This window comes from Dermacentor silvarum, chromosome 3 (assembly GCF_013339745.2).
Source record: "Dermacentor silvarum isolate Dsil-2018 chromosome 3, BIME_Dsil_1.4, whole genome shotgun sequence".
Taxonomy (NCBI): domain Eukaryota; kingdom Metazoa; phylum Arthropoda; class Arachnida; order Ixodida; family Ixodidae; genus Dermacentor; species Dermacentor silvarum.
Window position 1 is genome coordinate 10,197,402 of NC_051156.1, and position 26,063 is coordinate 10,223,464.

General features: G+C 47.6%; 1 protein-coding gene across 1 annotated transcript in view; it reads right to left on the bottom strand.

The window, feature by feature from the left end:
• Nucleotides 1–2,221: 2,221 nt before the first annotated feature.
• Nucleotides 2,222–26,063, bottom strand: part of LOC125943729 (A disintegrin and metalloproteinase with thrombospondin motifs 16-like) — a 201,438-nt gene continuing 177,596 nt past the window's right edge. Inside the window, exons 9-10 of the mRNA XM_049663207.1 lie at nucleotides 7,082–7,207; nucleotides 2,222–2,308 (exon numbers count right to left, since the gene is read on the bottom strand). Of these exons, the coding sequence (XP_049519164.1) occupies nucleotides 2,282–2,308; nucleotides 7,082–7,207 (153 nt within the window). The 3' untranslated portion in view covers nucleotides 2,222–2,281. The remainder of the gene's footprint in view (nucleotides 2,309–7,081; nucleotides 7,208–26,063) is intronic.

Consider the following 26,063-nt stretch of genomic DNA (forward strand, 5'->3'; position numbering starts at 1 on the left):
CTTGGTCGCGCGACGCGCTTCAAGATGAGCGGCGGCTTCTTCGGGTGTCCGGATCTTCTTTGGTCATCCCATGTCAAGGCTACATGTACTCGCCACAGAGTCAACGAGAGTTCTACCGCCGTCGCGGCGGCTCCGAGCTTTATCTTCCCGGTGACGTCAAGGCCAAGTGAGTGAGTGACAACTTTATTAATAGAAGGGGCGAGGGGTAATGGAGGCTAAGCTACGTAGGCTTCAGGCGATGGCGACCAACTCCAAACACACACATTTCCTAACCTGTGTGTTTTCAGATAGAAGGCTTCACTAGCTGTCAGCGCCATAGAGGGTGCACTGACAAACACACTACCCAGTTTCCTAATGCAATAGGCTTCTATTATCTCACAGGTGATTTGTGAGCTGTGTCTCGCTAAAACCTCCGTATCTTGAAAGAGATACGGAGGTTTTAACCTTGAACCGGAGGGTCTGTTTGCGATGGCGTCTTCAGCTCGTGCCTAGACCCGTGTCTGGATGTCTCGGTCGGGTCACGGCCAAGCTGTGCCTCGACACTTGCCGGGGCATGGCTGATCGAAACCTGCCGAGCCGCCGTCAGAGGCGCCGGCTGCCGTCACGGAAACCGCGCGCGTTTTTTATTTCTCTCCCTTTCTCGCTCTCATTTTCTCTTTCTCTCTCCCGAGCAAAGCGCGCTGCGCGCATGCTCTACTTACCTCTCCTTAACCTGTCATGTCAAGGCAACATGTGCAACGCGTGGTGACGTCATCGCGAGGCACAGTTTTTTTGTTCGCACTACGCGGCCTAAACGAGAGCTTAAACAGCGCCGCTGTTAAAATGTCCGATAAATTCGATACTCCCTAATACGAAATTTGAGCGCAGTTGTATGCGTGCTTAAATTTAGTGATATATTAAGGCAAAGAATTTGAGATCGAGATCACCGCACCGATTGGCAGTGGGCCCATGCTGTCAGTGCCTTCGCTGAGGGAAGGACAGTATAGGAACGCTGGTATGATTAGCAGCATCGGATCCATCTCTGGAAGAAGAACACGACGAACGCAGTTGCACGAGCGCGTTCGCGCGGTTACGCCGAGGGACGCCGACGAGCCAGCTGTAGAAGACGACGACGAACGCGAGAGCTGCGGCGCGAACGCGTTCGCCTTTACGCCGAGAGAGTAAACATGTTTTTTTACAAAAAAGAAAAATGTAGTAAGAGTGGGGGAGGGACCCCTAGTCCGGGATCCATAGAACGATCTCAGCGACAGCACGGGCCCGTTGAACTAGGGCCCGGCGGACCTCGGGAGGCCCGTCGCGGAGGGCATCCTGTGACAGCTCTTTGGTGCTGAAGGAGTGCAGGATGAGGGGCAGGTGAGGGAATAATTTTGCGGTGCACTCCACCGTGTCATGGAACGCCGTGGGGGAGCTGCCACAGCCCGGGCAAGAGTCTGCATAGTGGTCTGGGTAAAATTTCTGTAGGAAGAGGAGGTTGGGAAATGTGTGTGTTTGGAGTTGGCGGAGTGCCAACTCTTCCTCTCGCGAGGACGACAGCGGCGTCGGGCCCATAATATGTCGAGCTCGTGTGCAGTATTTTAGTACGTCTCTGTATGTGAGTGGGGAGCCCACCTGATCTGGACTCCAATCCTCGTCATGCCGGGGCTGCTCGGAGGGCAATTTCTCGAACGACCGCGTGTGCGCGGTCATTACCCGACAATGAGGCATGGCCAGGAGTCCCGTACAAATGGATGCGCTGTGCAGCAGAACCGAGAGACGCCGACGCTCAATGCAGGAACGGGCTCCTAAGAGCTGCGCTCTAAAAATCCGTGGCTGCCTCGGGAAGTCTCTGCGACATTCAATCCTCACTGTGTTTGCCGTTTTAAGGATGATAAGTCATTTCCAGCCAACGAGCGGCTACTTGATAACGCCTGTGGGACAAGCTTTGTAGTGAAGTGCTGAGCGCAGGGATATATTTAATTCTTTTAATTTGTTTCGTCATGTCAACAGTATGCCACCGCGGAAAGTTTGAAATGTATAAGGTCAGTACGCCATGAAGTGGCACCCACCCTGATGTCCAGAAAAGCTGGATATGGCCGTTAGAATTGCAGGACTGGGTCTCAGAAATTGTGGAGCCATGGAAGACCCAAATGAAACTGCATTTACCCATCGGCATTTGGTGCTGTTATATTTCCTTATCGTAAACAATTATCAGTTCGTAAATACAGCAAAGAAAATTTATTGACCTGAATGAAAAGCGTTCTTGTATGAACTACGTTTCCGTGGAACAAACAGTTTTGCTTCCTCATATGCAGACAGTGTTCTTGCACACCTGGAAAATAAAATGCCGGAGAACCAGTGAGTGCCAGCACGATGTTCGGTTTTACGCTATAAATAGAGCAATTATGGAACAATATTCTGAGTACGTCACGAAGGTAACGCATTTGGCAATGCACGAGCTCAGTGTTCTGTCACCTTCATTTTAGTTACAATCACCAATATTACCTTTTTGTCCTATAGTTTTCTTATTACGTTTACCATCACTGGAGATTGCTTACGTTGCCCTGCGGAAATAATCACCTTTTAGTCAATAAATCAAACGCTTATGAAGAACTATTGTGAATTGAGTTAGTATTGGAGCTTTCAGCGCAAGAAATCCGTCTCGCTTCTTTGTAAAGATTGAGCTCGGGGTTATTTATGAGAATTTAAGGATGGTATTCAGGATCCTAAATAAGCCCAGCCGACTAAGTTGGGTGGCGAAGAGCAAATCTCATGGTTACTGTTGCCCTATTTTTACTGTAATAAAACTGTGCACCGGTCGCGTCGCCTGCTTTGGCAAGATCTACTCTGGTTTAGCCATACCACTTGAATGATCAGAATAACATCGCATATTGGCCTATTCGGTTACTATGGGCGCCCAAAAGTAGTAGCCTTGAATATTATAATATCGCCTTCTTCGTTTTATTAACGCGCTCCGGCGCATGAGCATACAAGTGTTATATCATTCCGAAACCGGCCCCTAACCCTGAACAAACGTGGCCACTGCAGGCAGGCAAGCTACAAGGCATCGAGATTTGGCGAAAATCTTGTCGACTCCTCAACTCTCCGAACTCAGCGACTGTGCACCTCAAAAGAGGTTAGTGGCTTTGGTAATAGGCTATAAAATGCCTGCTGACGCATTCATTAGTAGGGTTCGTGCCTAATCCTGCCTACCACAGCACTATGTCACGTTTATATCTGGGAACATTCGCATAAAGAGGTGCTACCTCAACAAACTGCACCACTTTGTGAGTAACAAGCCAGAATAGGCTGGCCACAGGAGACGATGAGTGCTGAAAACGGGTGCCATCAGTGTTTGCGAGATACGCTTTTAATTGCAACACAGTGAAGAGCTTGGCTAGTGTGCGTGTGTGTGTGTGTGTGTGTGTGTGTAAGGGGTGGGAGGGTATAGAATAATGGCAAAGGACCGCAAACAAACAGGAAAAGTCGCAGTTTCGCCCGACAGGCGAAACATTGGTTGCGATAGCAAATTAGCAGAGAGCCATGCGAAGTGAGGATATATAGTACTTTGCTCATTCGTATAAACTTGTAAACATTCGCTTGCTAACTAAATTAACAAGCATGGTGTCAGCGCGCACATCAGACATGGACACATCCCACTGGATGACCGCGAACACCCGCTTTCAAAACGCTGGCGTGAAGAAACGAGGCAGCCGCAAGCGAAGTGACCTTCGTGCTGTTGTCTATCACTTGAACGTAAACTGAGCGCCGAGAATACAGCACGGCCAAAGCTACGAGCCGCCGACGGACCTATAGGCTCTACCCCTGACGCAGAGCGCTCTCAAGATACGGACGCGCGATCGCGCGGAACTGCCACATACGCAGTTTCAGCCGGAGTCGAATGCCGCCATCCCTCTATCTCTCCTCCCCCAATGCCTAGTAATGTTAATTGGTTGCCTCGCGCGCAACGGAACACGGCGCCTTTCCTACCCGCTTTTTTCTCTTTCGCGCGGGCGAGATTGAACCGCGATAGTCGGCTCTCCGCGAACGCTTTCACTCGCACATACCGCGTAGGGCGCGCGGAGACGGCGTTATCGCCCTTGGACTTCATACGGAACCTCATGACGACGACGACGGCGATGATGACGGCGACGGCGGAAATGCGCCTGGAGTGTCCATATATTTGCTATCGCAATAAAACAGTTGGGTTGTTGCTTCTAGGGGTTCCATGTATGTTTTTTTTTTGTATCTAGTATTGTCGTGTCTATATCTTCTCTGTGTATTTGTTTGCGCTCCTTTAACGAACGAGCTTTCATCGTTCTTTCACGGACTATTTCCAACCCAAAAGCTTCGTTTATTCGGAGTAGCTATAAAAGGCTGGCAATGCGCCATCGCCTATTGCAACTGAAATACTACTAGATTTGCTTCGAGTATTTGAAATGACAGCTCAGTGGCAGAGCATACTCAAGTGCAGTAGACACTGAAAACCCAGATTCGTTCTGCTTCTATTCATTACCTGTCCACCGACAGATCAAATTGTACTCTTGATACGGATGGTTGCCTACAGTTGTGTGTGTGTGTGTGTGTGTGTGTGTCTGTGTGTATGTGTGTGTGTGTGTGTTGTGTTTTCTGAAGCCAGGCGAAACGACGCGAGACATGCTTTCTTATTTAAAGGGGTCCCGAACCACCCCTTGGGATTAGTGAAAAAACACAGTCCGTGGGTAGCATACGCTGCTGTGAACATCTCAGCCAAAATTTGCAGTCGGGCGCGGCGCGTCGAGTTTGCAAGCAGAGCGCGAGGTCACCTTTCGCTCAAACGCTCTGTTTTCAACAGAAGCCTGCTCCTCACTCTTTTCTGGATGCTTTATTTCGTAATATAGCATATCCCCATACGCGGCTACTATTGGTCAATAGCTGACATCAATCAAGAAGGGTGTTTGGATCATTGTGTTTCTTCCGACTGTTACTGTGTATATTTATTGACGCTGTTTAATAAACAGGCTGAAGTAAGCCAAAATTTGCTTTCGTATTCATCACGATAATAATTACGGAAAAAGCCGACTATTGTTTTCTCACGCTCGTGCGCGGCTGCCCGCGTATACGAATCAAACTTTAGCCACCCTGCTTATCGATGTCGTAGCCGCGGCGTCTCGCTACTTTTTACTAGTTTTGCACACTCAACTAGCCTCTAACCACGCGAAACTTAAGATCAGACCACACGCAGGCTTGCCAGCGCGCAATCACTCCTAGCCGCTCCTGTTTAGACGCCAGCCTTCGGTTCGTGTTGAGCTGTTGATCGTGCTTCAGAATGCGCAAGTTGGATGTGGCAACTATCCGTCGTTCAAGTTGGTCCAGTACAAAAACCGGTTCCCACCACGTAGCAGAGCCAGACAGGAGCACATGAGCGCGAGCGCGCACTGTGCAAACGCACTGCAGTTGCATGTAGCTGCGGTCTGCTACACAGCGTAGATACCGGGGCCGCCGCGAGTGTCGCGACCAGTCCGCTGGCTGAGCGCACTGCGGCTCGGTGAGGACAACCGCGTTTGGCGCTTCGTAGGCACCAAAATCGAAAGTAGTGGCGTCTACGTGAACATCTGAAATAAAATTTCAACTGCCCGCCACGGGGACATTCAGTAGGCGGAGCGTTGTGGGTACACCTAAAATCCCTATATAGAAAAAGTACCGCCATCTACAGTTTCCTGCGCCGTCTCCTCTCCTAAAGCGCTTGGTTTTTTTTATGCTCGGGGCAGTGTCCGCTCTGCGGCGTCAGCACCCATACTGCGCATGCGCAACTCTCCCTCATTCTCCTCCCCCTTAGCAGGTGTGCGCTCTCTTCCTCCCCTCTCTCCCTCTCCGCCACAGGTGCGGCGCAGCAAATCATTGCAAATAACTCTCTCTCTCTCACTCTCTCCCTCTCTCTCTAAGGGTACGCCGGTAGGCGGCACAAGTGTCGCGACGCAGTATAAAGCGCGCGTTCGCTGTGCTTCCGTCATTCTCTCTCTGTGACACGATGTGTGAAACGCCATGAACAACGTCAACGTCGGCGCTGGTTGCAGCGGCAGCGCCACCGCCGCGGAGCAGAGGAAGGCTCGGTAAGCCGAACGTAAACGTCAGCGTCGGCAAGCGGACGCCGAACTTCGGGCCAGGGAAGCCGAACGTAAACGTCAACGTCAGCAGGAAACTTCGACTGAAGCTACACGGGCTCGGCACCTCTCTTCTCAATACGCTCTCTCACTTTAACTTTCATTGGGTTGTGTTGCCAAGTGAAACGAAAGGGAAACACGATGCGCACCCCCCGCGATGCTTTCGCATCCCACCATGGTTGCCCGTAGGGTGAGATGATGTGATTTTTTCTTTATTTTTGCTTGCGAAAGCAAGTCGACGGTGGCGCCCTTAGAAAGTCCACGGTGAAGCTTTCAGGCCGGGCGCGCGCCGCCGCCGGCAACTGCGGCTGCGCAGAGTGACTTTCAACATGGCTCTGAGGTGGAAAAAAAGAAAATATAAAGTGAAAGCGCGCGCTATCATCTTCCAATCGGATATACAGGAGAGAGAGAAGCGGCGTTGATCAAAGGATGGCGGTACTTTTCTTATATAGGGACTTTAGGTACACCCTGCTCTACCGTAGCCTTCGCTGTACAAGTCATTGAAGAATGAGCGGGAGCACCGCTGGGGGATGTTTGATTACCAATAACCCCGCTTCTGCTGAACGGATTGAATTGCATTTTGCGGCGAAGTATTTCTCAAATAGTCTAATTTAAATTGAAATGCATCTCGAGTTCGATAACAAGGGGTTAAGGGCTCCGTTAAGGAACCAAGTTGTTTCGCCGCAATTAAAATGTACAAGCCTTTGCCCCATTGCAGGCACAAAATCATTGTATTTTGTATTCATAAGCTTCCGTCTAGTGTAGCGGCCGCAGAAGGCATTGAGGAAGAAGACGAGATATTTAACAAATATTCGATAGGCAGTTGCGACAAAAAAAAAAGAGAGATAGAATCAAATGATGAACTATTCATATCAAATGCTGGTACAGAGGTGCGGTCTTTCACGAGTAACAAAAGCTCATTTCGAGAACGTGTGCTTTTCTGACACGCACACAGCCCTTACCATTTCGGGACTCGATCTGTTGCAAGGAGTTCCATCCAATGCAAATCTTATGGCATAATCTGGATCTCCGTTACTCTTCAGCCCCAGTTTACAGCGATACTTGCATTTTGAAAGGTCAGAATCCCACTGCAAATAAAAGAAAACACGCTTTTAGACCAATGCAGTAATAACTCTTGTCAAACACTACCGAGTAAATAGCAGGGATATTTAAACAAAACGAGCTAAACATTTCATAATGAGTCTGTGGCGGGGCTGACGCGCGGGCGCCGACGACGAAGAGCGCGACATGCGAGAACATCTGGACGAGGTGCGTGATGCGAGCAATAAATCAGTCGCCCGAATAAAAGAAAAGCGTTGAGGTTCTGAGCGATGCTCGTAAGCCTAAAGGCTCTGGAATGCATGCAAGCGAAGACGTTTCAGCACAGGCGTGTCACGGACGTCGATCACTGCTGCAGTCACCTAGTTTCCCGAGCCAAATTGCTAGTGAGGCCCATGAACAGCACGATTCTTTAATACTTCACAGCGTTAGGTGTGTTTGGGACGACGTCACTAACTCTATCGTTAACGCTCCCAGTGGCACTGCGGTTAGGTCAGCTGAGTGACAATATCTTAATAAAACTTGTTGTTGGGCTAGTTGGTACATTCTTCATACAACGATAGGACGCAACACATCAAGGAAAAAATACAAGTGAAAGGAAAGAGCGTCACTCGCAACTAACTTTATTTCGAGAAAGCATCGGAATGTATAGCTGAGCTAACACATGCGCGGCAAGGTTCCACGTATAACCCCACCCAGATGAGTCAATAAGAATCATGTGCTAGTCTAAAAAGCATCTAAAAAATTCAAACTCGGCGTCGCGCAACACCACTGACGTATCGCTAATGCAGATATCTTTTTTTTTTCTTTTTATGTAATAAACCTCGAGCATTTCTCGTGCCAGCACCTCGTTGCTTCTACCCAGAATGCTGATCCCTTTAAATCTTGCCTTACATTTACGTGCTTCGCAGTGCACAGGTAAATGTGTCGAAAGGTAAGTCTTAATGGAAAGTGCGTGCTCTCTCGCTCTGTCGTTAACACATCGTCCCGTTTGGCCGATGTAAACCCTGCCACAGCTGAGCGGAATTTCATAAACCACACCCACCGCACAGGTAATGTCGGGATTTACATGCCTCTTACCACATATAGGCGGCTTGGGTGCTTTGTAAATCCGCGGGCACAGGCCTGACAACTTCCTTGGTGCAGAGAGGACCACTGGGACATTGTACCTATTCGCTACCTTCTTAAGGTTGTGCGCAACCTTATGTACGTAAGGTACAACTATTGGCCTTGTTTCCATCGGTTGCCGTTCCTTCTTTTTTCCTTTCAATTTTTGAAGGAGCGTTTCAGCTACAGCACCAACGACGGAGCGAGGATACCCAGCTCAGTAGAGCCGGTTGACCTGACTGCCAAAGCTTTCCGCCAACCTGTGAGGGCACGATTCACCAGCGCACTTTCCAAGCACATAGAAGCAATGCCTCTCTTAATTACTTTTGAGTGGGCCGCATCATAGGGCATCAACTCTTTGCAAGATCGGGGACGGTAGGACCAGCAAGTGTGTTCCTCTGACAGCGTGAGGCTCACATCTAAAAATTGTATTTTGTTCTTAGTAGGAATCTCATGCGTGAAGGACAGCCCCTTCGCATGTTGTCTGAATTCCATGAAGATTTCGTCCACCAAGTTAGTGGTAGTCATACATGGTTTAGTATTTAAGCTACTAAAAAGTCTTCGACATATCTAATAACCCTATGCACCTTTGCATTGTCAAGACCCTGTGCCAGCATTCTGTCAAAAGAGGCTAAGAACATGTTCCACAGCACTGGGGCTACGCACGATCCAATACAGATCCCGTTCTGTTGAATGTAAACCTGCTCTTCGTGCGTCACAAATGTCGAACACCGATAAAATTCTAGTAAGGTCAGGAAATTGTCAACGGAAATTCCTGCAGTCCTCTCAAAGCCAAGAACGCCATTCTCTTCAATACAGGTTATCACAACGGTAAATAATTCTGTATGCGGCACAGAATAAAATAAATCTACTATATCAACTGAGATCGCAGAACCACCCTGTTGGAAACCTTGCAAGAACTGCGTAACGTCATCCGAATTTCTTGCGATAGATGGATCTTCTACCAAAAGCAATTTTAGTTGTTTTAAAAGAAACCGGCTTACAAGTTGTTGCCACGAATTCTCGTTCACTAACAATACACCGGAAAGGATTTTCTGGCTTGTGTGTTTTCACGCTAAAGAACACCGATAGCATACCTAGTTTCTCAGCATTAACCGCTTTAGACAGTCTTAAAAGTTCAAGATTCTTACACAGTAACGTGGCCTTGGCTTTTACTTTGTTCTCCTGAATCTTCAATGGCCCGAAGTTCTTTTCTATTGCAAGTGCAGCTTGTTCACTGTAGGCTCTGGAAGACATAACAAATCCTCCCTCCTTATCTGCTTGCAGGAGCTGAAGATTGTTTTGCTTAAAATTGGAAACAACTTCTCTAGTTGGATCCTTACAACACACATGTTCACGCTGTACACTTTTTGCAAGGCACTCCACTCCTTCCAAAAGGCATCTTTCTTTGTCTTTACCTTCCACCGCCTTAGACACAGTGCCAGCAGTCTGTGAATTGAAGTCCCGGGGGCGTGGAAAACATTGGTCCTTTATCGCAAGAAATTCGGATGGCGTTACGCAGTTCTTGCAAGGTTTCCAACAGGGTGGTTGTGCGTTCTCAGTTGATATAGTAGATTTATTTTATTCTGTGCCGCATACAGAATTATTTACCGTTGTGAGAACCTGTATTAAAGAGAATGGCGTTCTTGCCGTTGAGAGGACTGCAGGAATTTCCGTTGATAATTTCCTGACCTTACTAGAATTTTATCTGTGTTCGACATTTGTGACGCAGGAAGAGCAGGTCAACATTCAACGGAACGGGATCTGTATTGGATCGTGCGTAGCCCCAGTGCTGCGCAACATGTTATTAGCCTCTTTTGACAGAATGCTAGCTCAGAGCCTTGACAATGCAAAGGTGCATAGGGTTATTAGATATGTCGACGACTTTTTAGTAGTTTTAAATACTAAACCATGTATGACTACCACTAACTTGGTGGACGAAATCTTCATGGAATTCAGACAACATGCGAAGGGGCTGTCCTTCGCGCATGAGATTCCTACTAAGAACAAAATACAATTTTTAGATGTGAGCCTCACGCTGTCAGAGGAACACATTTGCTGGTCCTACCGTCCCCGATCTTGCAAAGAGTTGATGCCCTATGATGCGGCCCACTCAAAAGTAATTAAGAGAGGCATTGCTTCTATGTGCTTGGAAAGTGCGCTGGTGAATCGTGCCCTCACAGGTTGGCGGAAAGCTTTGGCAGTCAGGTCAACCGGCTCTACTGAGCTGGGTATCCTCGCTCCGTCGTTGGTGCTGTAGCTGAAACGCTCCTTCAAAAATTGAAAGGAAAAAAGAAGGAACGGCAACCGATGGAAACAAGGCCAATAGTTGTACCTTACGTACATAAGGTTGCGCACAACCTTAAGAAGGTAGCGAATAGGTACAATGTCCCAGTGGTCCTCTCTGCACCAAGGAAGTTGTCAGGCCTGTGCCCGCGGATTTACAAAGCACCCAAGCCGCCTATATGTGGTAAGAGGCATGTAAATCCCGACATTACCTGTGCGGTGGGTGTGGTTTATGAAATTCCGCTCAGCTGTGGCAGGGTTTACATCGGCCAAACGGGACGATGTGTTAACGACAGAGCGAGAGAGCACGCACTTTCCATTAAGACTTACCTTTCGACACATTTACCTGTGCACTGCGAAGCACGTAAATGTAAGGCAAGATTTAAAGGGATCAGCATTCTGGGTAGAAGCAACGAGGTGCTGGCACGAGAAATGCTCGAGGCATATTACATGATGATGATGATGAAATAAACTTTAATTTTCGAGACGGTGTTCCCGAGCGTTTGAGCTGTGGATCACTCCAGGTGGGAGGGTCACTCATTCCAGGAATCCTCTGGCCGCGATAGCATCCCGGGCTCTGGCGACAAGACGTCGCTGTTCGTCCAGGGCCGGGGTGGAGATGTTGGCCTCCCACGTCTCGGCGAGGAGGTTCACGTCTTCGGACGTTGTATGTTTGGTAACGGCGTCTTCGGGGCGCCATGGGCACTCGGGTAGCAAATGAGCCAGAGTGTCTGGCGCGGCGCAGATCGGGCAGTTGTAGGTGTGTAGTGTCGGGTGGATGCGATGCATGAGGATCCCATGGGTGTACGTATTGCTCTGCAGTCTTTGGAATGCGGTGCTTTCCTCTTTCGTCAGTTTTGGACGAGGTGGCGGGTACACCCTGCGTCCCAGTCGGTAGTGTTGGAGAATGGCGTTATACGTGGGGGGTATTGTCTCCGTTTCCGCTGCGTCACCAGGCGGTCGGGGGTTTCGGGAGGCGGCGAGAGAGGCCCGGTTGACGTGATCGCGGGCCGCGGCGTGAGCCGCTTCGTTTCCCTCGAGCCCCTCGTGCCCTGGTACTCACGTGACGCAGGTGTAAGGGAGCGGAGTGCTTCTTTTCTGAAGAATTTTGACTGCTTCCACCGATATTCGGCCTCTCGTGTAATTGCGTACTGCGGATTGGGAGTCCGTGATGACTACGACCGCGTTCGTGCTCGTGGTGGTGGCGAGGGCGATCGCGCTTCTTCCGCTGTCTCCGAGTTCCGCACCCTGACTGTGGCAGATGCCAGTTCTTTGCCTCTCGAGTCAACCACACTCAGGGCGTAAGCGGTTTTTCCCGGGTATTTGGACGCATCTATGTAGCGAGCATCTGGATCGCGCTTGTGGCGTCTTCGGATGGCGTCGACTCGAGCGAGCCGGCGTCCCCGATGATGCTCGGGATGCATGTTGCGCGGTAGTTTGTCGATGCTCAGGGATTCTCTTAAGCATGGCGGTATCTTGACCTTGCGGTCCACGTGGGAGATGTAGCGTTCTCCGTAGCCGATGCGCGCAAGGACCGATCTGCCCGTCGGCGTGAGCTTCAGCCTCTCGAGTTGGTTGGTTTTCTAGGCTTCCACCAGCTCTTCCCAGGTGTTATGAGCCCCCATATTGAGAAGTCGGGTGGTAGATGCCACAGGTGGTAGACCCATGGCGAGCTTCGTAGCTTTGCGGATGATGAAATTGAGCTTGTCGACTTCGCAATTCTTGAGAGCCAGGTACGGGGTTGCGTACGTTATTCTGCTGGTCAGTAGAGCTTGAACGACTATCAGAGTGTCTTGCACCTTGAGGACACTGCGTCGATTGGCTACTCTTCTTACGAGGTGTGTGAGTTGGGAGATTGTGCGTTGGAGCCGTGGGAGCGTGGCGACTCCTGATCTTTCTCGGTGCAGGTGCAAGCCGAGTACTCGAAGCGAGCTGACCTTCGGTATTTGGATCCCGTTGAGCGTGACGCATGGGTCTGGAGCTTCGCAGGTGGGAGGTCTACCCCTCGTGCGTGCCTTGAGTACGAGTAGCTCCGATTTCTCAGGTGCGCAGTGGAGGCCGCAGCTATCAAGGTAGTGCTCGATAACATCAACCGCTTCTTGAAGGCAACGTTCTTGCTCTCCGGACGACGGGGCCTTGCGGCGTTCCCCTGTTCGGCTGCTTGAATTCCTTACTGCGTAAGTTGGACATCCCCACCGTGGCCGTCCGGCCAGTGAGGAAGTTACGGACATAGCTGTAGGTCTTTGAACTGCAGGCGGTCTCCTCGAGGTTTTGTAGTATCGCTTTGTGGCTGACATTGTCATATGCGCCCTTCACGTCGATGGCAAGGACGCACGACTTGTTATTCTTGCTGAGGTGGTCAATGAGGTCATCCTTTAGGAGAAGAAAGACGTCTTGCGTAGAAAGAAGCTGGCGGAAGCCGAACATGGTGTCTGGATAGTGCCCATTGTCTTCGAGGTGCGATGTGAGCCGGTCGTGGACCATATGCTCAAACAGCTTACCAACGCACGAAGTGAGAGAGATTGGTCTCAGGTTTTCGAGAGCTGTGGGCTTGTTGGGCTTTGGTATCATGAGCACTACCGAGTGCTTCCACGCAGCCGGCAGCTCTCCTTTGTCCCAGCACTCGTTGTAATACCGGAGGAGAGCCGTCAAGGCCTGTTGGGGCAGCTGTCGAAGGTGCTTGTTCACTATCCTGTCCTTGCCTGGGCTCCTGTTTCTCGTGAGCTTGGAGATGGCTGCTTGGAGCGCTTCTGGTGTGAAGGGCCGGTCCAAGTCAGCGTTGGGTCTGCCTTCATATTCTTTGAGTGGCGGGGTTGTCGCTGGTTGGGAGGGACCGCGGAGCTTGTTGCATAGTTCGCGGAGTAGGTCTTCCTCCGAGCCGTCACAGTTGTGTGCTAATCGACGGATGTGTTGCCGTTGCTGCGTCTTGGTGGGGCCTTCGTCGAGGAGAGCGCGCAGCAGGTGCCACGTTTTCTTGGTACTGAGCGTGCCCTGAAGCTTATCGCAGAAGGCGCGCCAGTTGTGTCTCGCTAGCTGTTCAGCATATTCCTGCGACTGTTCTGTCAATAGGGCGATTCTTTTCCTGAGTTGTGTGTTGAGTTTCTGCCTCTTCCATCTCTTGAGTAGGGCCCTTCTGGCCTCCCAGAGGTGGAGTAGGTGGGTGTCTATGGCGGGGTGATCGTCATCAAGTTGGATGATTTTTGTGAACCGTTCGACGGTATCCAGGATCTGTTTGAGCCAGGCGTCGATGTCCGATATGGTAGTTTGATCGTCGAGCTCGGTTATTAAGGCATTCCATTCCGTTATTCTTGCCGTGCCAGTCCTGGCCGGTCGACGTGCGTGCTCGATGTCGAGTTGAATGATGTGGTGGTCACTACCAAGAGTGTCTGGGAGACAGGTCCAGATCGCGTTCTTCACATCCCGCGTAAAGGTAAGGTCAGGGTTGGTGTCTCTTGAGACGCTGTTTCCGACTCTCGTAGGCTGGAGCGAATCGTTCCACAACGTGAGGCCGTGTTGCTGAGCGGCGTCGTGGACTCTCGCGCCTTTCTTCGTGGTGGTGGCATAGCCCCAGGCCGTTTACGGGGCGTTAAAGTCCCCTACGACTACGAGCCGGTGGCCTCTTGTGCGTTTTCGGAGTTCGCGGATGAAGTGATCGTAGTCCGCGAGCTGGTCTCGCGGTGGGCTTTATACGTTAGCCACGTAGAGGCTTCGGTGCGACTTGCGGTCGGGTATGATTTCCACTATAGTGTTCTCAATCATGGTGTCTTCTATCCTGTGGTCTTGGGCCGTAATTGTCTTCTTGAGAAGTATGGCGGTTCTTGTGGTTATGGTGAGGGTGTTGTATCCTGGAAGCCTAACTTTTTTGGTGTTGGTCTCTTGGAGGGCGATGATGTCTGGTTGATTTGTCTTTAGATATTCTTGTAGATTTGCTAAGCGGGGTCTGTAGGATCTACAGTTCCAGTGCCAGATGCGGAAGGTGGATTGCGAAATGGAAGTTTTGCAGTTAGAGTTTGCCATCCACAGGAGCCCCAGGTGCATTAACGTGCTCCCGTTCAAGAGAGTTCGAGCGGGAAGGCGTCTTGCTGTGTGGCCGTCGTTTCTTCCTTCCGTGCCCTTCCTCGAGTTCCGTGTGGCTCGTGTAGTTGTTCTTGACATGGGCTATGAAGTTAGTGAGCTGGGATTTCATCTCATTGATTTGGGCTGTATGTGTGTCCATGGTGTGGCTGAGTGGCGTGAACTTGTTGCCGATTTTGGCATGGATTGGCTGCAATTTCGCTTGTAAGATTGCTTCGAGCTTGGACTCAACTATCACTGTGAGCTTCGATTCAATTAGAGCCTCGAGTTTCGTTTCGATGACGTGTACAATCTTCTCCTCCACGACAGCTTGAACTTCTTGTTTCGTGAGGTTCTTGGCTTGTTATTTAGTTAGTTGCTGTTCTTGGCATAATTGAGTGAGCTTCTCGATGTTGTCATTCTGCTTGTGTATAATTTCTTCTCGTTCTTGGCATAGTTGTGTGAGCTTGTCGATGATGGCGCCTTGGCTTTAGATCTGGTCGCGAAGGCTTTGCAGCGCCTTCTGCTGATTTCGAACAATGTTCTCCAGAGCCCTGAGCGCCGCGGTGTCTGCAGTCGAGAAATACGAAGTGCTCGTGTTGTGAGAGTAACCCCGCGCTGCAATAGCATAGTTGACTCGTTGAACGGAGCGAGTTCGGGATCTCGTGCCAGACTTGGACCTCGATGGTACGACAGACCTAGACCTAGACCTAGACTTGCTTCGGCAGGCATGGCGTCGCGGTGCACTGCCCGAGCTGGTGGACGGGTTCTCTAGCTTGGGAAATTCGTGATCGCTGCTTAAATTCCAATGGCTGTCTCGGACTTTTGCCTTGTTAAGTTGTTGTTGTCTCACTTGGTAAGGTGGTGTGTTGGGTCTTAGCTTCTTTTTGCACTCCTTTCCGGCGGTCTCGTGTGCTTCTTCGCATATTTTGCACGTGGGTAGGCATTCGTGATCGTCGAGTACTGTGTCTTGTCCGCACTTGTAGCAGAAGTGTTTTCTGGGACTGGGGCAGATGTCTTGTCTATGTCCAATGGCACCACACGTCCGGCAGTACTGCACGGACTTTCGATAGGGCTTACAGCGATAGTCCCCACTTTGGTAGGTGATGTAGAACGGGACGTGTGGCCCGTCGAAAGTGATTACGGCCGTGGAAGATCGACCGAGCATGCGTGCACCGAGAACTTTGTATCTCGAATCGACTCTGAGGCCAGCTACGATTTCGGCACTACTGGTACCTGGCAGGAGACCGTAGATGACGCCTCTGCTTACGTCGTCGGGAAGTCTCACGTGGGGGTTCACTTTGAAGAAGGTGCCGCCTAACTGGATGGTCGTTATGCTTTTGAGCTTGGTTGCACGTTCAGTGTCGGCGGTACTCGCAATGATGACGTTTTCTACCCTGTGCGTCTGAACTCGAACGTTATCGTGGAAATCCTGTTGCGTGAGGCCGCTGGATCTTCCGATGGCGTGGGTGACTGCGGTTAGGTTCCATTTCGATAAGTCGAGTCCGACTTGTGGCCTGTAGACAATCTTGAAATCGTCGGTTGGGAAAGGTGGCATCTTCTGGTTGCGTTGTTTTGATGGTTGCGGTGCGGGCTTAAGGTCCAGTTTCGGCATTTCGTTTCACGCTTTTATGGGTTCCGATGCTTGTTTTCTCTTGCGTCCGACTTTCAGCCATTCAATGTGTTGGTTTTCGATTGTTTTCCCGCTGTTAGCATCGTAGGGCCGTGCCGATGTCGTTGCGGAATTCGCGTCCGTCCCATCGGTTTGCATTCTTGGCGGTTCCTCTTGTAGCTGGGTAGCCATCTGTTTTCCTCGAAAGTGTAGGCGGCGGAGACCAGGTGGTGTTTTCCTCGACGCTTTCTTCGTCGCATGTTTCTTCGTCGCATATTACATAAAAAAAAAGATATCTGCACTAGGGGGGGGGGGGGGGGGGCGATACGTCAGTGGTGTTGCGCGGCGCCGAGTTTGAATTTTTTAGATGCTTTTTAAACTAGCGCATGTTTCTTATTGACCCATCTGGGTGGTGTGATAAGTGGAACCTTGCCGCTCATGTGTTAGCTTGGTTATATATTGCGATGCTATCTCGGAATAAAGTTAGTTGCGCGTGACGCTCTTTCCTTTCGCCTGTCTTTTTTCTTAGTGTGTTGCGTCTTTTCGTTGTATGATGAGTGACAATAAAGCGATCAAAAACTAACTTCTTTAAATATGAACGCCCGCAGCCTCATTAACAAGAAAGAAGACGTCTACTGGCTTATTACATGTTAGAGAGAGAGAAAAAAACAACTTTTATTGTGTCCTTGATGGGGTTAAATGCGGCCAGAGGGGCGGGAGACAGCCCGTCTCACCCCCTTCCTTAGACGGCAGCCAGTTCTTGTAGTCTAGCGGCGTCCGCGGCCATCTCGATGACCCAGAGCTGATCCTCCGGGTTGTTGATGAGCACTGGTCAGCAACAGTAATGATGAGTGTATGGTGCGTACCATGTTTGTGAGCGCACGTGACCTGTGGGCAGGCCCAGAGTGAAGTTGGTCGGCAGGATGGTTACAGAGCGGGGTGTAAATTTCAGCGTAGATGCAATGGTAGAGGTTAGGATTAGGGAAGGTGTTTGTTTGAAGTAAGCGCCATGTCGTAGACAGTTCATCATCATCAGCTTATATTTATGTCCACTGCAGGACGAAGGCCTCTCCCTGTGCCATCTCCAATTACTCCTATCATGCGCTAGCTGATTCCAACTTGCGCCAGCAAATTTCCTAACTTCATTACCCCAACTAGTTTTCTGCCGTCCTCGACTGCGCTTCCCTTCTCTTGGTATCCATTCTATAACTGTAATGGTCCACCGGTTATCCATCCTACGCATTACATGGCCTGCCTAGCTCCATTTTTTTCTTCTTAATCTCAATTAGAATATCGGCTATCCCCGTTTGCTCTCTGATCCACATCGCTCTCTTCCTGTCTCTTAACGTTAGGCCTAACAATTTTCGTTCCATTGCTCTGTGTACGGTCCTTAACTTGTTCTCGAGCTTCTTTGTTAACCTCCACGTTTCTGCCCCATATGTCAGCACCAGTAGAATGCAATGATTGTAGACTTTTCTTTTCAACCACAGTGGTAAGCTCACAGTCACGATTTGGCAATGCCTGCCGTATGCACTCCAACCCAATTTTATTCTTCTGTAATTTTTTTCCTCATGATCAGAGTCCCCTGTGAGTAATTGACCTAGGTAAACGTACTCCTTTACAGACTCTAGAGACTGACTGGCGATCCTGAATCTTTGTTCCCTTGCCAGGCTATTCAAAATTATCTTTGTCTTCCGCATATTCATCTTCGACCCCGCTTTTACACTTTCTCGATTAAGGTCCTCAATCATTTGCCGTAATTCGTCTACGTTGTTGCTCCGTAGACTGTTACGATGCCTCTATTATATGACTGACTGAAGCTTCGCTAAATGACATAATATCTGATAAAGCGTTTATCTCCCTTGATTACTCATTTCTAAGAAGAAAAAAAACAGACCTGTGGGCAAACGAGGAGGTGTGGCACTGTTGTTTAAGAACAACCTTGAATTTCACGTTTTACCAGATCTGCTGGATATTGAATATCTTGTGAAGTTAACGTGTCTGGCTTCGCTTTGTTAGCGGCTGATATGAAGCGTTTACCAAACGCAGCTTCTAATATATCTGGACTGCTAAGCACGAGGTCGCGTGATCGAATCCTGGCCACGGCGGCCGCATTTCGATGAGGGCGAAATACGAACATTAGAATGCGAGATGAGATTTAGGTGCATGTTAAAGAACCCCAGGTGGTCCAAATTATTCCGGAGCCCGCCACTACAGCGTGGTTTTGGTACGTAAAATCCTATCATTTAATTTTAATAACATATCTGGACTGATTATCGATTATATTGTCACGCGCTAAGGCAAGTGCAAGCAACAGTACCAGCAGCCAGACACGAAGAATGCCAGACAGGAAGGGACGGTTCTCCAGCTGGCGCGGGGTCTTCGACTTCATCGTCTTCTCCGTTCTTGCTGGGCACCCAATGATGATTGTTGGCTGGCTCAAAACACCAGGTGGCAATATGCTCACGCAAAAATTTAATTCTTGCAAAATTTCCAAACTGGTACTTTGATGCTCCCTGAAAACTGGCGTTCATCACTGTCATTTGGTTGAGCAAAGCCCTCTGTGATTCACTCATTACTATGGTTATATCACTAGACCTAACGCGAGTACTTAGTTATGCTACTCAATTTACCTCTATTTTAGATCTTCTCTTACTTGATGATGCATTCATTGGTGCACCATCTCTATCAGTGTAAGATTGCGGATGGCCTGTCCGATCAAAATGCAGTGTTTCTAAATGTGGAGATTATGTTTCATGAGAGAAATTGATGTCACAAATCTGTTTTGAATTTTAACTGAACTGAATAAAATTCTATCGTTGACGTTTTAGCTTCTACTTACGATGAATATTTTCTGGCGCAGCGAACAATTTGATGTTATTTTTTGGTAGACCCCTTTTGTTATATAACGCCCAAATGTATTTCTAGCTTTGTACCCCCAAAATTCGTGACACGAAGCTACAAACACCTGTGGTATGACATTCAAATAACTCAACTCATACTCCGTGCCAAGTGTCTACGTAAAAGAACGTGCAACTAAATTCGACACTCCTTACTGAGCTCTCCGAAGAACATTTAAAGGACTAAAATGCTTGATGCTCACGACAAAACACCTACTAAAACAGATTTGACAACAGACATGAAGAAAAACCGGTCTACGTTGTGGCCTACAATTATTTCAACTCATTCCGGGATGTCGTATGTCAATATAGTTTTACAGCTATGTTCGGAGTCCTCCGTAATCTCTGAGGCTTTTTACTGCTTCCTGACCATATTTTGCACCGGTGATGGCAGCAATCCAGAACCGGGCAATTTTGGCTCACTTCCCGATCTTCATTACACATACAGCTTACACTGGCACAGGCACGTCGACTTGGTATGCTCACAGGCGCTTCGTAAGCTTGAAAACGTAAAACTCACTCTAAAATTAGGAGGACGCTTAAGCTTTGCCTTTAAGAGCGGAACGCGATAGCATTCAAAGATTTCTGGCTGCTTATCAGGCTTCCAGGCAACTGCAACATTTTTGTCGAACTTCGCCTCCGCGCGCGGCTGCCGAGGAGGCGAGCGCCATCTGGATGGTGTGTTTGCAAGGAAGAAACAGTGGAGGCCGCTATACGAATTATAGAAATGCTCGAAAAAGGGCTTGTGTTTCAGTTTCGGCGTAAGAAAATTCTGTTTTCTCGTATATTCAAATAACAAACCGACGCTATAACGTCTATAGGTTGGTTAAATCGTACTTAACAATTTTTTTACTAATTTTACTTTGAGAAATTCAATTTTGTTCACTAACGCCTTGTGTCACGCGGAGAGCCTTCGTGGTCGGGGTGATTCGGGATGATTATTTCCGCTAACGGTGGCGGTGCGCACCGGCATCCGTGCGCACCGGTGCACCGAAGCCATATTTTCTGCGACACGGGGCCCTTAATGCACTCGCGTTAAAATATTTCACAAAAGAGCACGAGTTGAAGCGCTATTTGGTTCGACATACTAATTCAGCAGCTCAGGGAAAACGAAGAAAGAAGAATAGTGATTAAGGAACGACACGAGCGCTTAAGTAATAACATAATGTAGAGGTATCTGTCTGTCCCGTTTGTTCCGTCCTCGTATTCGCTGCGCTGATGCCTTAGTATCAACAAAAGAAAGCAAATTTACTGCCTATAAAACACCGGTGAGGCCATGTCTAGCGTGCGCTTCATTAGTTTGGTCACCTCAACCTTCCTCCGACATAAAACTACTCGAACCCGCCTAGAAGACATCAACTGCATTTATCTTAAGCCGATATGGTCGCCACATTCGCACAGTTACCGCACGCTTGTAGTGTCTCTTTACAACCCTTGACTATTCGGCGCTCAACCGTATGGCTTATTATGCTGCACAAGACTGTTCACTCGTCCTATGCCATTTCATGCTCCAATATTGTTAAGGATATCTGTCAAGTATATGCGTATCCTTGACAATATACATTAACATATACATGTATATCCTTGACAATATACATTAACGACCTGCCCGCTAACATATCTTTTTGTCTACGACTCTTTGCTGATGACTGCATCATTTACAGCTCCATTAATCCCATGGATGATCATCTCGCCCTACAGAGTGGCCTTAACCTAATTTAAGGTTGGTGTAATAAATCGCAAATGACACTTCACTCGAATATATGCAAGGTCATCTCTTTCAGCCGCAAGCGTACGAATTCTAACTTCTCGTATCTCATAGATAGCACGTTATTGTCTGAGGCATCATCATACAAGTATTTAGGTATTCATCTCACGCATAATCTTTCATGGGCCACGCATGTCAACGCCATTTGTGCGAAAGCTTCAAGGACACTAGGGTATCTGCGCCGGAACCTGCGGAATTCCCCTAACAATGTGCGAAAACTGGCCTATCTAACACTTGTGCGGCCGCAGCTAGAATATGCAGCATCGACGTGGCGCCAATATCAAAACTACTTAATAAACTTGCTAGAATCCGTACAAAATAGAGCCGCTCGCTTCATTACACGTAACTACAATCCCCTTTCAAGCGTAACACAGATCGAACTTGATATATCTCTTGAACCATTATATATTCGTCGTTCAATCGCTCTTTTATGCTTACTTGATAAATATCGCCACTGCACCATGCAATCTGTGTTACCTCTCAAAGCGCCCTCACGCCTTTCGCGCCGTTTACATAATCAGTACAGCATCAAGCGCATACACGGAAGAACACAAGCCTTCAAATCATCAGCCCTTCCACGTGAAATCGTTCTTTGGAATGATATTCGCGATAATATTGCATCCATATGCAACCATCATTCATTCCATGATCAGCTGCACGAATACGTTCAAGTGACATCGTGCCGTTAAACCTTCTCTTGTATAAAATGTCGCGCTTTTTTGGCTACTGTGTTTTTGTAAACCTCTGCTTTATTATTTTTTTCTTTGGTCATGTGTCAGACATTTGTGCTGTATTTATATACTTCAATTATTTTGTGTACTTGGCTCTTATGTTCGTTGCTGCTTTTTAGTACTAGCCATGTGCAATGCTTTCCCTTTTCCTTTTTGAGCTGTATATTTTGCATTTCTTATAATATGCTTGTTCGTCCCCCTTATTAAATGGCCGCTGGGCCGTGTAAGGTATTGTAAATAAACAAATAAACAACCTCCACTTCAAAAAAAAAAACAATATTAATTGTAACGTGCCGTCGTCCTCGGGTCTTTCTGTTCCTGTCTCGCTGTTCAACGTTCGCACTAGAGAAACAAAATGTTTTTACACCAACTGTCCTAATTAGTTACGCTACTAAGGCAGGCACCTTTAGAGCATACCTAATGGTGAATGGTGAAATATGTTTACTGAATTTTTCATTTACTTTAATATCTGTGATTTAGCCATTCGTTATGTGTGATTGGGTGTTTGTCAGTTATTGGCCAATCCTCCAGAATGGCAGGTCACAGAATCCCCAACTGCAGCTTGATACGCGTCGTATTTTTATATGCATACGACTGGACATTCTTTCCTCGCCAAGCATTGTAAATCGCCTTCATTCTCTTGTCATTGCTACGCATAGGCATCTCGCTCGGTGCATCCACCTGCACAGGAGTTTGCATTTCGGCATGGCTTGGGAGCGGTGCAGTGCATAAACATAAAGCTTGCCTGGGAATAACGTTCGGACGTTTGTGGTGATGAACATACTCGCTGTATTGGATTGCACATTGCGTAGGATTAAAGTAAACAAGGTTGAACGCATAGCCGTTAGTTTCAACTTGCATATTTAACCTATTTGCTAAGGCTTTGCTTCGTATATACTCGAACATGTGCGTTGGTTCTGCATTAGTTTTCTGTACTGATATTCGGTGACCCATTTATGGCGTATAATTCGTGCACTTCCGGAAATAAAACTTGTTGAAAGTGTCGCCTACTGTGCTTTTTTTACTTAGACTGTGCGCGCAGTTAAATCTTCATCATGACCCAGAACAAGCTAGCCATTCAACAAGCCTTAAGGGATTATTTGGAGAGAGTTGACTGCTGGAGCCATCCTCGCGGTGCTCGAACAGGCCTGCCCCAGAAAATTTCAGAAATGCTAGGGCAACAAGAAAACACCAGGCTGCCGCTGGTTACTCTGAGCATGTAGTGTTGTCCATAGCCGAAAGCTTGTGCCATAATTTTACAGGATGTAACCTCACAAACCAAAATGTGGGAGAGAAGATAAAAAGAGGCTGGTAATTTCTTATACTCATAAACTGTCACATACCTTCAATAACGTCGCGCAACGGTCACATGTCCGAATACTGTTTTCTGCACCGACAAAACTGACTAGTGTTTGCGGTTTGACGTGGCCACGTGATGCAAGGTTTCCCAAAAAACGGATGCCGACAAAAACATAAAACGGAAATTGATTAAGCACATTGCAAATGTGGTGTATCAAATTCCGCTCATGCCTGGGTAGTTTTATTTTGAACAGACGGGCCACTGCGCTAATGACAGATCGAGGGAGCATGGCTTCAATGTCAAACGTGCACTTCAAGGATGGCTAGCCGTTCGTTGTAGATCGTGCAAATGTTCCGACATGTTTATTCTGATGAAATCAACTTTTATTCAGCATTCTCCTTTTCCCCTCTTTTCTATATCCTGCCCCCCCCCCCCTTTTTTTTAGAAAGAGAAAGAGCAAAACAAAAAAAGGAAGTGCTAGGATAGGAGCTAGAAAAGCTGCTGTTTTAGCAGCTTGACAAGGCCCCTACACCGTTTTCCTTGGCATGGAAAACCGAAAAATACAAATGAGCAACACTTATACCTGCATATTGTGCACCTTTATGCAAACTTACACAAATACCGTGTATAAATCCATGCTTTTCTAAACGGCGAACAATTATACACTACAAAAAATTATAAGATAAAAAATAACTACAAGAATAAAGTACACTGCTGTGAGGAGGCACAGGGATCGCCTAACGCGTGGAATTACTGAAGTGGAGTGAGATTGCGACGTTGGGCGATACCTGTGGGAGCACCCCTTGAACAGCCTGATCAACAAACGAATACATTTCCTAAGTAGAAATTACTGTCATCTATGGCATGCCATGCGAAGTGTTGCGGTTGTTCTTTCCACGGCGAGCTTTAGGATTCACCTTCTGTCTAATGCATTTTTGCGGAATGCAACGCCTCGATTGTGGTAATGTGGTGTGGCTATACGTATATGAATTCTATGCGCCGTTTTTAGAATAATTTGTTTTCAGAGTTAGCGCTGTGTGTTTACTCCTCTTCGTCTTGTCTGCTTAGCGCAGTACCAATAGACATCTTCCTCCCATTTTAAAACAACGCTGCATCTATAGCCGTAGTGGTAGGGAACTGCGCTAGTGCTCAGAACAACCGATTCAAATTCTAGGTCGGTGCTATTTATTTTTCTCAATATTTTAGTTTGTTTTTTATTGCACTGAAATGCTACCTCTCGCAATATTTATCTTAAAAAATAATATATGCTAGGAGGGCACACCGATTTTCTCGCTCTAAAGCTGCTTTGATGATGATAATGATTTATTGCATTCCCTTTCAAACGGGGCGGTGTCAAACATTCAACTAGCCCGCTTGATTTATTCATGTAAACAGTACATGTCTTTCATTCTAGCATTTTTGTACACATCTCCATAATGTTTTTTTTTTCATAACTTCTCTATCTACGTTATACCGCTACCTATGTCTGTAACGCATCCGGTCGTACAAATTTCTTGCCCGCTTTTATTCACTCTAAACGGCTCTTGCTTATCTCGACTGCTGACCGGTTGATGCTTCCGTCCACTTTAAATCCAAGCGCTTCTGAAAGGTCTCATCCAGGTCTCACTGGGTGAATCCCTTCGCATTACATTAGGAAGTGCTGAGTGGTCCCTGTTTTTTGCTGCAGCGTACACAGGCCTCATCTTGCGGCGAGTATTTGCTATGGTATGTTTTAGCCCTTAGGCAGCCACTCCGAGCTTCAAATATCAAGACACTGCCCTCTGTGGTATGGTACAGATTTCCTCTTCTAAATTCTTTATTCCCATTCTTGTACACCTTCATGGTGTTTTTGTTTCCATTATTTGCATCCAATTCACTGTCTCTATTTCTCTCACTTTCTTTCTGATGACTCCTGGTTATATATTTACACTTTAAATTACCCTGTACTTGGTTGCCAACTTTCTTGACCTCTTCCTCCATTCTCTGTCCACGTTTTTCACGTACGGATACTTGTGCACTTTAACCGCCCATTTATTTTCATTCATGTTCCTGAATCTTTCTTCAAATATCATTTTGCTCTGCACTTCTCTGACTTCGAAAAAGGCCCAACCTATGCCACCCTGCACGGCCTCATTTGTGGTTTTACCGTGGGCTCCCAGAACCAAACGGCCTACTGATATTTGAATTATTTCCAACCCCGACAAGGTATCCGCTTTGAAGCAGAAAATGACATTTGCGAACGTTAGCGCTGGCACCATTACTCCTTTCCAGATTCCACGCACTACATCATACTTATTGTGGCCCCACAGTGATATGTGTTTCATTATTGCTGCATTCCGCTTTCCCTTTATTTTCAGATTATCTTAGTGGGTGCTTGAGTAAGTCTTTTCTTCGTTTATGTATACGTCGAGGTACTTATATAGCTTGACCTGCTGTCGAATTGATACCACGTAATTACTCGTCTCTTCATTAATAATCGAAATTCCAAATTTCTCTGTGCTAAACTTAAAGCCTAGATTTGTCGCTGCTTTTCTACAGTTATTCTCAAGTGTCTGTAAGTCTCTTGTATTGTCGCTGTATTGTCGCTATGCCGTCCGCATACATCAGTCCAGGGACCTTCTGTTGTACCCTTTGTATATTAGGCATATACGAGAAATCAAACCCTGATTCACTGTTTCCAGCCGTCTTTCTATGCCGTTCACGTAAAACGTGAACAACAATGGAGACACACGACATCATTGCTTCAGTCGTTGGTGAATTTTCAGCACTTGATTACATTTTCGGCTATCCCATACAATTTGTACTCGATTCTCTCTCTCTCTCTATATATATATATATATATAACCCTCAGCAGCTCCACGAAATTGTCATTATGCCTTCGTGCTTGAGGATATCCCATAACTCCCCTTATACGTGGTCGTATGCGCGTTGAATATATAAAATGCTATTCGTAAAGGTCTATTCCCAGCTACTGAAATATTCACGCACTTGTTTAGTACAAACACGTTATCCTATAAACGTCTGGCTGCTCTGAACCCATTCTGTAGTTCTCCCAGTGTATGATGTTTTCCCACCCACTTCGAGAGTTCTAATTTTATGGCTTGCATTGCCATTCTATATATCACCGA